The sequence below is a fragment of the Neoarius graeffei genome, chromosome 14 (genome assembly GCF_027579695.1).
Source record: "Neoarius graeffei isolate fNeoGra1 chromosome 14, fNeoGra1.pri, whole genome shotgun sequence".
NCBI classification, from domain to species: Eukaryota; Metazoa; Chordata; class Actinopteri; order Siluriformes; family Ariidae; genus Neoarius; species Neoarius graeffei.
Genome location: NC_083582.1, coordinates 73356024 through 73370607, shown reverse-complemented (window position 1 = coordinate 73370607; position 14584 = coordinate 73356024). Strand labels below are relative to the sequence as shown.

Below are 14584 nucleotides of genomic sequence, written 5' to 3'. Positions count from 1 at the left end.
TCATTTCCCGATCCCTCCCCGTCTCTCTCTCCCGCTCATTTCCTGTCTCTACACTGTCCTATCCAACAAGGGTGAAAAAAGCCCCCCCCCCCCCCCCAAAAAAAATGAACCAGATGCCCCTTACCATGCAATCCAAACACCGCTTTTCAACAGCCCCCCCCCAAAAAACCTTTCACATGTACATTTAAGCACAGTGAAACTACTCTCTGCATTTCACCCATTTGAAGAAGCAAAAACACCCACCAATGGGCAGCTATGCTACAGCACACAGGGAGCAGTTGGGGGGGGGTTTAGGTGCCTTGCGCAAGGGCACTTCAGCACAGGGCCACCCCGTGTTAACCAAGCCGTGTCTTTGAACTGTGGGGGAAACCGGAGGAAACCCACGCAGACACAGGGAGAACATGCAAACTCCACACAGAAAGGCCTGTCAGCCACTGGGCTCAAACCCAGAACCTTCTTGCTGTGGGGTGACTGTGCCAACCACTACACCACCATGCCACCCAGGGAAAAAAAAAAAGAAAAAAAAAAAAAGGCTTTCAGGGTTCTCCAGAAAATCTGAAGTAAGCCGGCTTTTTTTTTAATTTTAAAAAAAAAAAAAAAAAAAAAAAGTACTTGGCGGCCCTGGAATCTGACACTGCGAAACTGCCGCAGCACGCCAAAGGCACGTTAATGCCAGAGGGGTCTGAGCGCACGCCCCTCTGAAAATTTAAATGCCTTCTGGTAGCTTCTATTGCATTCTCAGCTAATAAGTTACTCACCATTTCCTTGTAAATTATGTATGAAATTTCCCCTCCCGATGTCTGCGTGCTTGGCTCTCTCAGTTCCCCTCTGTAGTACGCTGCCTGGCTCTCTAACATAACTACATACACTACAGCGTGGTCAGTCAGTCATTCTTGCACTCAGCCAATCAGAGTGCAAGAATCAATCAACAAATATGACATTGCTTCCGGTCATGCTACAATCAAATCGAAGAAGATTGTGGTAAAATAACTCGATTTGCAGCAAATGATGGGCAGTGGATAAGATTTATTTAAGAAAAATAATAATTCCCCCCCCGGGCTTGAGTAACCGGCGGAGAAAACCGCCGGCGCTCGTGGACATCTTTGGCTTTTTACTCCACCACACCATATTTACCCATAAGCTCTACTACAAAAGGTACAAAAGTGTGTGATGTCTTGGACAGATTTATCAGCAATTTCATTTTTTGCCCAAGTTCATATCTAGTGTTTATACTGTTTATATTGTTTGTGTTTAGTCTATGTCTAGTTCCTATCTAGTGTTTATACTGTATATTGTTTCTCAATTATTCTATTTTTATTTATTGCATTGCCTGTTTGCACCGTGGGTCAGAGAGGACTGATATTTCATCTGTGCTGTATGTCGAGCATGTATAGCATATTTGACAATAAAGTTGACTTGAAGAACCCAGTTATGTATTCCTAACACAGTAGCAAGGTTTCATTACAATGAAATCTAACGACTTTGGGGAAACGCAAGGATTATGTTTCATGTCGGCGATTGCAGTGGCTCGAGACGTGAATTTCTATAAAGCGGCTTTGCAACACTGTCCATTTCGGAGTACGTTTCGACAAATAAAGTGAAGTCACTCTTATTGCTCACTCATCGCATTTCTAATGCCACAGGGTAAACAAGGCTGTTGGTTATTTGGATTACTGCCCCTCTGAGCACCATTGTTCTTTTGCCGTGGCTTTCTCTGACAATTACAATACTACTGTTTTGAATTTGGCCAGATTCCACAATGACGATACCATTTTGCACGCAACATCTGAGGTTGGTTTGTGTGCTTAAATGGGAATATTGTTTCCACAGAAGACATACAAGACATTACGTTACAAGGATGTACAGTGCATTTAAACAACTCTGATTAAAACAAATGACCGCAAAATCCTATACAGAGAAACTCTGCATGATTTGACCATCACTTAATAAACAGAATTTGCCCTTCTTTGAAGCATTTTCATTTTTTCCTCTGTGATCCACGATAACCAATTCCAGCCGATTAGAGGAGCAGGGAAAGTAGGAGTGACGGCGGGGGGGGGGAGATTCGGTCCTAAAATCTAAGGGCAGGATCAGAAATTAATAGTGTCCATTTGCCATTAGCCAGAGGCAAAGAAACAGTTTCCTTGATTAAATAATTGCAAAGGAGAGGGGGGAGCACAAGCACAGCAGGGGAAAAGAAAGAAAAAGAAGGAAGTGGGGTTTGGGTCAAGGTCACCACTTGATTGTCAAACGATATGCACAAATCTCAAGAGTGCACTTCAGATTTACGTACAGATTTGAGACGGAGTTTAAAGGCAGCAGCCCAGGACATGGTCTGGGAAAAAAAAAAAAAAAAAGTTTAATTAAAAAATAAAAATTCCACTAACTTGAACAAGGTGCGTCTTAAGAGACCAGCGTTGTACAAAAGACACCAATGGAACAGCATTACCTAAAGCCACTGAGCTAAAGTTCACCATTTTGGGTCCAACACACTGGCGCACTCTCCCAGAATCGTGCTTTGAGAATGATCACTACAACACACCGAGTCTGGCCTGGCATGTCCAATGACACCAAGGTCTCAAACTGGCAAAAACGGATACACTCCAGAAATACACTGCTCCAAGTGACTACTTATGAATGCAAAAAGAAAGTTTCAGCCCATCAACCCCAAAAAGGGAAGGGGGACGACGACACTGAACAATATTTTCAAAAAGAGTTGTCACAAAAATACATTTTCTTAAATGGTAGTTAAATATTTATTGGTGTGGAAAACACTGGCGTCTTCATAGCAAATATATGCACTTTAATGATTCCTAATGTTTTTCCTCTTTCTCGAGCTCATTACGAGTGTCTGCTGCTTTGTGTTCTTTGCTGCCAAAACGCAACCACAAACATTAAACAACGAGAGAAACACAATCATTCCGTCCTCTCAAGGCCTTTCATGCCAGTTAGGAGCAATCCATTAAAGATGGCAGTGGTTTGATGTTATACCGATCTTGCAATTCAACACGTGTGTATGGAAGAGAGAGCATCTCCGCTACGTTGCCGTCAGCCCCTCAATTACACAAGAAAACTTATTCCTACCAACTTCTGGAGGAAGAGAACCCAATTATTTCAACTAGCATGCTATTTGAGAAAGTCTTAAACATGGGACTTGGATGCCATTCTTTTCCAAGCTGCCAATCTTTGAGATCAAGTGTGACAGAACATTTCCTGAAGGAAAGCGCACATGCCTCGCCAATTAATTAAAAACGGTCCAATGTCTGAAATTCTAAAGTCAGCCAACATTTCAAACTGATGCAAGTCAACACTTAATTTTCAATTTATGCTTAGAGTGAAGGAGGCAAAACTGACCGGCGCATAGGCCGCACCCTCTTAGCTGGGACAGTCAGACCAAAGCCACATCTGCACCAATTGGTATGAGGCCACACCCTATTTCACTGCTCTCAACCTACAAAGGCAGGGGCTAAGCAGAATAGAGGGAACACCTGTTGCTTGGATCCCGATTTGACAAAAGGCTTCAAAGGCCTATGGTGTAGCCACACCTTCCTTCCCTGGGACTTACAAGAGACCACATCCACCTTCACCAAGGGCAAGAGGAAGGGGAGGGGAGTCGCAGCAACTTAAACTGGGCCAAGCACCTCAGAAACCATGCCCACCTTCACTGCAACAACTAGCCACAAAGGCTGTATCCATCACCATGAGCGACTGACAGACAGAAATCACACCCTTCTTCAGTATGACTAATCAACACAGGCCATGCTTTCTTCTCTAATGCTGTGTTCACACTTATACCGGTACGAAAGTGGTATAACTGTATCGATAAAGTATACCGGGACAGTTTAGTGCATCTGTCCACACTAGCGAGAAATGTTTGCGGTTTTCTTTCACGGTAGTTGAAATGCGCGTGCACGAAATGTTTCCGTGGTTACCGAGTAACTTCCTTCCGAGAATATATGGCATCCATTATTCCGAGATCTCGAGAAAACAAAATTTCATGATCTCAGCTGGATCACTGTATCTCCGTCGGTAGAGACGAAGCCGGGCCAGTCTTCTGCGGAGGTGCCGCGGACTAATTTTGAAATTATCCCTTATTAAAAGACTTAATGCAATCTCTCCCTGTGTCAACCCCTGATCAAAATATTGCCTTATTAGGTGATCGATTATTCCACACGTTCTAATGACCAAAGTTGCGTCTATACAGAATGAGAAATAGCCCCAAAGTCAGCATATCACAAGTCTCTTGGCGCGCCCGAATGAACCATTTCTCAGCTGTTTACTCGAGATCATGAAATAATTGTTTTGTTTTCTCGAGATCTCGAAATAACGGTTTTGTTTTCTTTAGATCTCGAATTAGTTGTGTTCTTGAGATCCTGAATTAATTATGTCGTTATCTCGGGATAACAAGGTGAATAAAAAAATAAATAAATAAGGATATGAAGGGCCTCTCTCGGATTCAGTACGGATGAAACAACGCGTGTGCTTTTTGTTGTCCGTGTACAGTCTATTTCTGGTAGTCATTTATTCAGTCGAATCGTATAAAACGCGCGAGGCAGTTGAGAAACAAACGAATCACCGTTCTTCACTATTTTATTCAGCTAAGACATCGATTGAGGTGTGTGACTTTGCACATGCGCATTATATTTGTATCGATACAGAGCCGCTTCATCTGTCCACACTACGCGAAGCACTACAGTACCGATACAGTTATACCGCTACAGTACCGGTATACTGTAGTTGCTAGTGTGGACAGGTGTTGCGGTACGAAAGTAGTTTCGTATTGGTACAAAATCCCTAGTGTGGACAGGGTATAAGAGACCGTACCAAGACAGAACCACCTTATCGGACACCGACAGTAGCAGAGGCAGCATTTCCTTCACCGGAGCCAACAGCTACACCATCACATCGACTGAAAGAATAAGCGAAACACAGCAGCAAGGAAACTCTCCTGATAAGGTCTTCAAACTAAAGTCGTAATATAAACCGTACACCCGGCATTAGAACAGATCCATTTGGTCTTCATTCCTAACCTACTGTTTGGAATGGAAAACAACCATCATAAATACAGAGATTGATGAAGCTCGTCGTTACGTTGCTTAACTCGCACATTTTAAAAGATGCAAAGTGGGTGAGTCAAACTGAAGGATCTGACTGGCCAGACACTGGAGGACCATCAAAAAAGGCAAAGCCAAACTGGCCACAGCGACCAACACTGCTACGCTCTTCTTCCAGCCAGCCAGATAAAGCCAGTGCGTGTCTGCATGCAGACACTCACACAGCGTTCTGATCCAGACTGAGCTTCCCTACTGGCCATGGAAGCAAATCTTAGTATATGAATATTCATGCGTCTGCTAGACCAGATTCAGTTTTGCTAGAAAACTGAGGAGAGCCGAGCTCACTGGTTGCACATGCCACCCAAATCCCAACTGCAGGAACATTCTCCACTTCGATGGCTCTCTTGCTCCAAGCAGCATGGTCATTTCAGGAACCTCGACAAGGGTATGGACAGCAAAAAGTAAAAGTGCTATTCGGAATCTTCAGTGCTCCAAATCCGCACAACTGATCAACCTCAGATCAAGAATGCCCAATTGTATTCATCATGCCGGGAGCAGCGCATTACAAGCCCTATGACCCATCCACAACCCAAGAGGACCCTGACTGAGGTGCAGTGCAGACTGGGAGAGTTGGACTGGGTCAAGTCAACACACTGGAATGTTGCATCCTAAATACCGAGACTGATGAACCTAATCAATCATTTCTAAAATAACTAAGAGGGGAGGAATTTAAAAAAAAAAAAAACTCGCACACAAACAGTAAATTATAGGAAACAGACAAATATGACTGTGTACCTGAACCACACTTGCAGCAGACAAAGCACAAAAACAATTTAACCCAAATAAATAAATTCCATCTCTGTGTACCAACAGATTTTGATCTGGAGCAACCAAGTTCGCAGCGTTCCTGCTTTTCCCCACTGTGGGAGCAGGAGCCGAGTCTCCGTTACACTGCAGACACGAGAGCCTTCCTGAACAAAGCAGCCACAGACGCCACAGCATTTCAGGCCGCGACACAAACATGCCGCCGCTCATAACTGTGCTCCCGAGGAACACCCTCCTCTCCCTTATTAAACCGCAGACTCACCACGGCCACATCTGCACAGAGTTCGACGGTCGGAAGCTCGCAGACTAAAAACAAGAAGCCTGATCCGCAAAACGTACAGATCAAAATCAGTGCTGGGTGAAATCCTAGCTCTGCATGCGCACAGTGAAACATTCGATACTTATGAGCAAAGCTCCAAAGCAATACGAGAAGAGATGGCAGACTTTTCTAGCTGTATATTTTTCATAATAGATGAACACTATCCTTGACGCAGTCAAAACCGCTGCTTAAATTCATGACCGCTATAACACTAAACGATGTAAAAATCTACAGGATTGAATTCGTTCTTACAATACAAATCATATTTTGCACTGAGGTTTTGCTAATCACGCCAACACAGTACCCACAACGCTTTTCTGAAAGTGTGTTCTGGTGTAACCACCAACCCCTGGCAACAAGATTGCAACCCTCGGACACATTCGCTGTGTTTTAGAGGCAAAAAGCGAAAGCCAAGCTGCGAGACCGCCAAATTGGCATCTTGACAACAAGCTAAGCTGCAAGACCAATAAATTGTGGTCCGATGATGCGCCAGGCTGCACCATTGCCACATTGCTCGAACAGGACTCCAAATCAAACGAGTCTCCGGTGTATTCAAATCAACAGTGACTAGAGTATGTGTCTCCAAGTGCAGCATATCAAACTGCATTCCATTTTTTTTTTTTTGTGGGTCTTTGGTTTGTGTAAATCAAAGGGTACACACCTACTTCTCCAAAGCAACGTACAACATACCCAGAGCAGCCCGAGGAGCAGTTTGGGGTTAGAGGCCTTGCTCAAGGACACCTCAGCCATTCCTGCTGGTTTAGGGAATCAAACCAGTGACCATTTGGTCCCCAAGCTGCTTCTCTGACCATTAGGCCATGGCTTTCCCCAACATGCAAACGGAGCGAGAAGGATCACCTTGAAGAACCTCATCGGCCCAACATCAGAGAATCATCAAAAGGGCAAAACCAAACTGGCCACAGAGCTCAACACCGCTATGCTTTTCCTCCAGCCATCTAGATAAAAGCCAGGGTGCGTCTGTATGCAGAGTCCCAGACAGTGCTTCGATCCATGGCAAGCTCCCCACACGCCATGGAAGCACTCTTGGTTTGCAAATATTCCAGCATCAGCTGCATCATCTGGACCGGATACAGTTTTATTAACCTGAAGACAGCCGAGCTCACTGGTTGCACGCACCAGACTCAAATTTGACCTGGAGGCTTGTATTCAAAGCCCCCCACTACTACTTGAAATCTACATCCATACATCTGTTGCTTCAAGCAATGCACTACAGTCATTTTAGGAACCTTGCCTAGAAAGGCAAAAACTGAAAGTGTTCATCAAAATTATTTGAGCAACTAAATGGGAGGGGAGGGGAAAAAAAAAAGTAGTAGATTTAAATAAATATATCAGACACCAAGAATGTTTCTAATTGTATCCATGTTTTCAGTGCCGTGACTGGTGCATTATGACTCTCGAAGTCCATCCACAGCCCAAGGGGACACTGGCTGAGGTGTGGTAAGTTCCAGTAATGTGGGCTGGGAGAGCTAGATGGGTTCTCACTAACGGGTGACTGAAGCTCTCTAGACACCATCTGCGAACCAACCTGATCAGAACAGCTATGCATATTCATTCTGGCTCAAGGCAAAAGGCCATGAAGGAAAGTGCTTCATTGTTAGCAGAGATGCGGAAAGATGTTGCCTACAAACACATGGCCGAGTGACACGGATGCTTTATCGGTACGAGTCGACTTGGTTGGTTGACAGGTTGTACAATTGGATACCGCCAACAAACGGATTTGCGCTTAATCACAAATCACCACATTGCATGTATTGAACGTTATCTCCAAACAGATGGACTGAATGATGTGGACACGACCACTGCAGGGCTCAACATTAACTTTTGAAACCACTTGTCCTGTCGGGCAAGTTGAAAGGAAATTTACTTGTCCGAAAGTGAAGTTGACTTGTCCAAAGAAATATTTGAGGAAGGAAAAAAAAAAAAAAAACCTTTGTAACCCAACAATCTTAATTGCATTTGTTTCCGAATTCACAACATATGCATAATATCTAAAGTTATCAATACTTGGGGGCATCATGGCTCAGGTGGATAAGGCGCCATACCATAAATCCGGGGACCTGGGTTCGATTCCAACCCGAGGTCATTTCCTGATCCCTCCGTCTCTCTCTCCTGCTCATTTCCTGTCTCTACACTGACCTATCCAATAAAGGTGAAAAAGCACCCCCCCCCAAAAAAAAAAAATCTTTAAAAAAAAAAAAGTTAATACTTGATCTGAGGCAAAAGTTCAAAAATATAGTAAAACAGACCGATACCATAATTCACCAATTATGCTGAAGTTCAGAAGCAATATATTCCAATAGACTAGAAATTATGAACATATAATCTTAAAATAACTGAGATCCAGAAACATTAACCATTATATAGACACAGATCAGTACTCTGCAGTTCAGTAACAAACATCACAAAGTAACATTATCATAAAATTTATGACTTGAGATATCACTAGTTTGGACAAGAGAAACAAATAATGCTACAAATAAAAAAACTGATAAAATTGACTGATTAATACTGTAAATCACTGACTATTATAACTAGATTTCAGTGCATCAAACGACAAGATAATATCTTATGAAAACCTCCTCACCTCTATTGACTCACAGATGAATGGATACAAATAGTTTATTCATCTTCATCTATCAACCCTTGAATTCTGCTCCATCAATTGGACTCCATCAATCATTAATTTATGAGAAATTGAAAACCAGAAAATTTAAATTATATATTTCATTTTTAAATTATTAATTTTGCATATACATCCTCCACTGATTGTCCAGTTATTCAGTGTGGCTCCTGTATGGTATTTAAGGGTCAAAAAAAAGAATTTCAAATAAATCATAATTATATCTAAATTATAGAGCTCTATGTTTCAAATTCCTAAACTCCCATTACTAATTAGTTAATTAATACAGCCGGTAACCCAATTAGCAGCCATTTGACAGCTTGGTATTTCATAGATAACTTTCCCCACTCCTGCCTCACTCCGTCAATCCACACGCATGCAGGCGCACATTCCCCGCCACACACGCTCTGCTATATAATGCACACCAACAATTCAAAGATTTGGAAATTACAACATACTCAAAAGTAAATATACAATTGAATAATGATCCCACCAACAGAAATGTCAACAAATCCACGTGTATGACAATTAAAACCAATCCTAAACGACCGTTTACTTTTCAGCTCAAATACACGAAGCGGTATTGGCCGGTTTCGCAAGTGGAATATTGCGCATATCGCTCTTTCCGAATAGAAACATCCGGCGATTCATCAAAACACTATGTCAAGTGAGATGCTTCGGAAATCATGTGAATAAACTGATAAATTTGATATGTAACCCGAATATCGGCCTATTTTGGCACTTGTCCGATTGGACAAGTAACCGAGACGATGAACTTGTCCGACATTAAGCATCACTTGTCCCGGACAAGCAGACAACCGTTAATGTCGAGCCCTGCACTGGGGAGTTCCAAAGCTCCTTTGCTTACGTAACGATCAAGGAGCCAAGAGAGATCATCTGGGCATCGATTTATTTCTACAAGGACAGCACACGGCTTGACAAGCCCGAGACACGGAATAAATGCCTACTTATAAGGCAGCATGCCAACATTCTATCCACATTCACTACATATGAGCAATCATGCACTCTGACTGGCTGCTCTACTACGAGGCTATCGGCTCATACCATGAGAGAAAAAAAAAATGGCAGCGTGTGCTGCTGAACCAACCGAGGAGGAAATAAAAACTACTCAAAACCAAAAAATACAAAAACGTATTAAGAAATCAGCATTTCACAAATTGCTACTGTCATTTCTCCAGTTTGTTTACATCCATCTTTAAGCATTAAAATTTGTTGAATTTATTTTTAAGACTGGTTCGAAAGCTCAAAAAAGTTTGAAAATTACAAAATCACTGAAATGTCCAAGAATGAAATGTCTAAAGCTATTCATCAGCAGAACAGCACTTTCTACAAAACAAGAGTGCTCCGAGAGCACAATATTCCCTGCTACAATATATTGCAAACAAAGCTGCAATGTGTGTATTACTGTCCTATAACAAAGCCAAGTTTTGTGAAATTCCTCCAAAAATTATGAGAGAAGCTGATTTCAGAAGGTGAGAACTCTTTCTGGGACAGACTTCACCACGACAGAATCCCCCTTCAGGCCTTCCGGCCAGCAGGGGATAAAAACGTTAAGTCAATTTGTGCAGCCATCAATAGAGATCTTGCAGTCACGTGACCGGAAAGTCAACAGCCGCCATCTTGTCGGTAAAAAACACAGCTGAATACTGCTGCACTCGTGTACAGAATGGATCAATTTCAACCGACAGACTACACGGCTCATTTTTCTAATGAACAGATAACTAGATATGTCTAAAACAAACGATCTACAGATTAGTGACCCTTATGGCTTACCGGACGTAGTTTTCACGACCGTGTCAGTGGATATTGAACTGCCAGCGGAATACCCAGATGTGTATAATTACCTCATTAACTTTCCCTCGCTGTTCAGTGGTGAAGCACTGCGTGCTTATAAATCTCTGGACAGTTATCTTTACAAAAATTCAGGATTTGTCAGCGACTCAGATGTGGCATCTTGTAAACAAGAAAATAATCCTCATTGGACGGGTAAGTCACTTAAGTTTTACTAGTACTGATACTAGTTGCACTGACCAGCCGATTATAGAATAGAATAGGGTAATTCCAGCTGTAATTCCAAATCGTCCGTCTTGTTTACCATGGATCTGGCGTTGGAGAGGTAGAGGCTTAGCAGTGGAGATTTGAGCGGCTGTTTTCTGAGCTTAGTCAACAGGCCGGCTCTGCCCGCAGCCTCGCTTTTGCTTCCGCTCCCGGCGCCGCCTCCTTCGCTTTGCTTCCGATAACAATCCACGGAGACCCCGCTGGTCTCACTATCTCCAGGGATGTGATTTGGGGCTGGTGAAATTATCTGAAAATTTTAGCCAGGGGGCTGGGGGCCACAGGCCCCCAGCTGGTCCAGGGCAGCGGCCTGGTGGGGGGACAAGGGGGGAAGCCCCCCGAAGCTCCTGGGTTCTGGGGTTTTCTGACTTAAAAATTGTACTAAAATGGCAAGCGCAAACACGAAAAAAAAAAAAAAAAAAAAACCTTGTCATGATTAACAAATTCAAGCCAATTTAATGGTCAACATGCAACTCTGACACACACACTCGCTCACTCTCTCACACACACTCTCACCCCCCCCCAAAGAACCAGCGCGAGCAGGGCCCGCTAGCCCCGCGCCTTGTGACGTAATTCGCCCCAAGGCGAGCCGCGGTTTTTCTCCAACCACTCCCAGCGGAACTTTTTTTTCACCATTCTGTCGATTTCTTTAACTCGATTTGCATCTTTACGCTCGATCACGGAGGCTGCCATCTTTCAACTCTGTTTGAAGCGAGCTTACGTACAGCTATCTAACAAGCGCATTCATTGGTTGTTACAGAGCGATGAGCCAATCACGTACCTCGTTTCATCTCAATGACGTAATTGCGTAAATGACGTAATTACGTCAATGAGATGAAACGAGGTACGTGATTGGCTCATCGCTCTGTAACAACCAATGAATGCGCTTGTTAGATAGCTGTACGTAAGCTCGCTTCAAACAAAGAGTTGAAAGATGGCAGCCTCCGTGATCAAGGCGTAAAGATGCAAATCCGAGGCTGCCATCTTTCAAACAAAGTCGGAACGAATAGGATACGAATGTGGATGAGGGAAAAATCGGAAAAAATTTTCTTCAAGTTTTGAGGTGAAAAAAGCGGAATTCCACGAATTCACGGAAAAATCACATCCCTGTATCTCATCCGGAATGTTGTGCATGCGATGGAAATCGCTACAAACCGTCATTTTCTGCTGGAAACCAATGTCCAGCAAGTCCATACGGTTGTAGTGGATATTGAAGTCCGATACAGACGAACACGCAAAAACACACAAAAAACAAAACAAAAAAAAAAAAACGTGCACAGGTAGGGAGAGCTTGTAGCCGCAGCCGTTGTAGTAGAATTGTATATAGTAGGGTTTTCCAGAAGAAAAGGTGGAAGTAGAACCAGAAGTAGTAGGCGGAAATATGGCGTTTGACCGACAAAATGGCGTCTGTCACAATCTGGATCGGCTGTGACATCACATGCAAGTGCTCCATAGTTCAAGTCGTCCACCTAAGCGGAAATGATTGGACATTTTGTATAAAGTTTATATCTACTGAATTTGCAAAAAAAAATAAAAATAAATGCTCCATTTCTCAAAATGCAGTGAAGTGAAATGTGGATAGAATAAAACAGTTATCCCACTCACTTATCGCACATGGCTTACTGTACATCCAACTCCATGCTATGCACCTCATCAGCTATCAGCTCATGTACGACTTGATTTTGTGGAATAACAAATATAAAAACAATCTAGGTCAGCAGCATAATATAAAAAAGTTTGTGGGTATAAAAATCTGGTCTGAAACTAGTTTTTAAATCAGGCCAATTTAAATATTTGTGGTGCAAATATGAATGTATACAAATGTTTAAATTTTGCCAATATTAAATAATTGTATTTTTTAATATTGAGCATAAACATTTTAGTCGTCATGTACAGCACTAGTACACATGGAGACTTCCGTTTTGTACTCGTGACCGTCAAGGTCATGTAAATGCTTTCACTTGACCTCTGAAAGAACACAGCTTTCAACTCTTTCCATCTAAACCAGGCACTGCTGAACAATATCTAAATCATTGCATCTGGGGTCCAAGCTACCTCCCAATTCTGAAAGTAACTGTGTCAGTGATAAGCCCCTCCATTATTCCGTCATTACAGGCTCACCTGTTTGGTCTTCGACCTGGTGATTGTGTCCGAGAGGGGCTTTTTCTTCTCCTTCACTGCAGTTTTGGAGAAGAGCTCTACAAACTCCTCAAAATCCACAGAGGGCTCTTCAATCTTCTCCCAAATCAGAAGGCTCGCTTCTCTAACAGAACAGGAAGGGGAAAAATAGTTGACACACTGCCACAGTTGTAAAGATAGAAATAAAACAGTTCTGTAAATCAGGAAAGTAATCAGTCAGTCATTTTCTCCAATGTGAGGACACTGATAGAGCACCGAGTACCAGCCAACACCCAATATGAACATCCTCACAAAAACCAAATATTTCCTGCAAGCAAATTTTGCATCATGTTCAAGGAATGGATAGAAATACAATCGTGGAATGGATCAGAAACCAAGTCAAAATCTGATCCAATACAGAGCCTGCATTTTAGATTAGTCGCAGTCCAAACCATCAAAAAACTATTGGATTGGAGCATCCCTAACTGTACTGCTGTGTTGTATTATAATAAGATCATAATCCAAACTAAAACTAAACAAAAGGAGGATTAGGCCCAACAATTTTATACGAGGTTTCCATTATAAATCAAACTTATGATCAATAAGGAACTGATCTGCTTATAAGGAAGATAGCCAACAATTATACAGCACAAGCTGTTTTACATTCATGGATCCTGCTGTAATATTCAGCCAAGGTTGGTCATTATGGATCTAGATGGTTACTCTTTACTCCTGTTCCAAAGCATTTTTTTTTTTAAATTACTATTTCATTCTGCCTACGGTTCTCTGTGGACCAGGACCATAAGCCAATGAAATGATTGTTGTAATCAAATCTTGCATGTCACTTCAATGGCACTGCTTTAATATATTAAAGAGAGCCCAAGCAGTGCAGTATGCTGCCGTTTCCAATCAGACTAATTCTACAAACCAGACTACTTCGGAGGAGAAATGCAGCAACTATAATACTGGAATTTCTATATTCAGATACACACATTTCTGTTGAGGTGTCCATCAGTTTCTCTCTAGGCAAGGAATCTCAAGTTATTGTATGCTCTTGATTAAGCAGCTGTTTTGGAAACATGCACTTACTACAAAACTTGGGACTAGTAAGACATTAAGGTAGTATGAAGGTTACTTTCTGGCATGGAGCTGTATGCGGGTCCAGTAGAGGGGCTTCATGGGATGTGGTGGCTCCACCAGTCCCTTGTGAGGAGACTTCTCTTGGGCTGCAGCCAGAGCACACAGTCCAGGAGGAAGTGGAGGAGGCAGAGATCCCAAACTGCTGGGAAGAGGGAGGCCACAGGTACCTGGGAGTACTGGTGCAGGAGCCCCTGCTCCAGGCAAGGGTGGAGGGGGTGGTGGCGGAGCCCCTGCTCCAGGTAAGGGTGGAGGGGGTGGTGGCGGAGCCCCTGCTCCAAGTAAGGGTGGAGGGGGTGGTGGCAGAGCCCCTGCTCCAGGTAAGGGTGGAGGGGGTGGTGGCAGAGCCCCTGCTCCAGGTAAGGGTGGAGGGGGGTGGTGGCAGAGCCCCTGCTCCAGGTAAGGGTGGAGGGG

General features: G+C 43.1%; 1 protein-coding gene across 1 annotated transcript in view; it reads right to left on the bottom strand.

Annotated features, from left to right (window-relative positions):
- fmn2b (formin 2b) overlaps positions 1 to 14584 on the bottom strand; it is a 209779-nt gene that overhangs the window by 157273 nt on the left and 37922 nt on the right. Inside the window, exons 7-8 of the mRNA XM_060938883.1 lie at positions 14169 to 14546; positions 13037 to 13178 (exon numbers count right to left, since the gene is read on the bottom strand). Of these exons, the coding sequence (XP_060794866.1) occupies positions 13037 to 13178; positions 14169 to 14546 (520 nt within the window). The remainder of the gene's footprint in view (positions 1 to 13036; positions 13179 to 14168; positions 14547 to 14584) is intronic.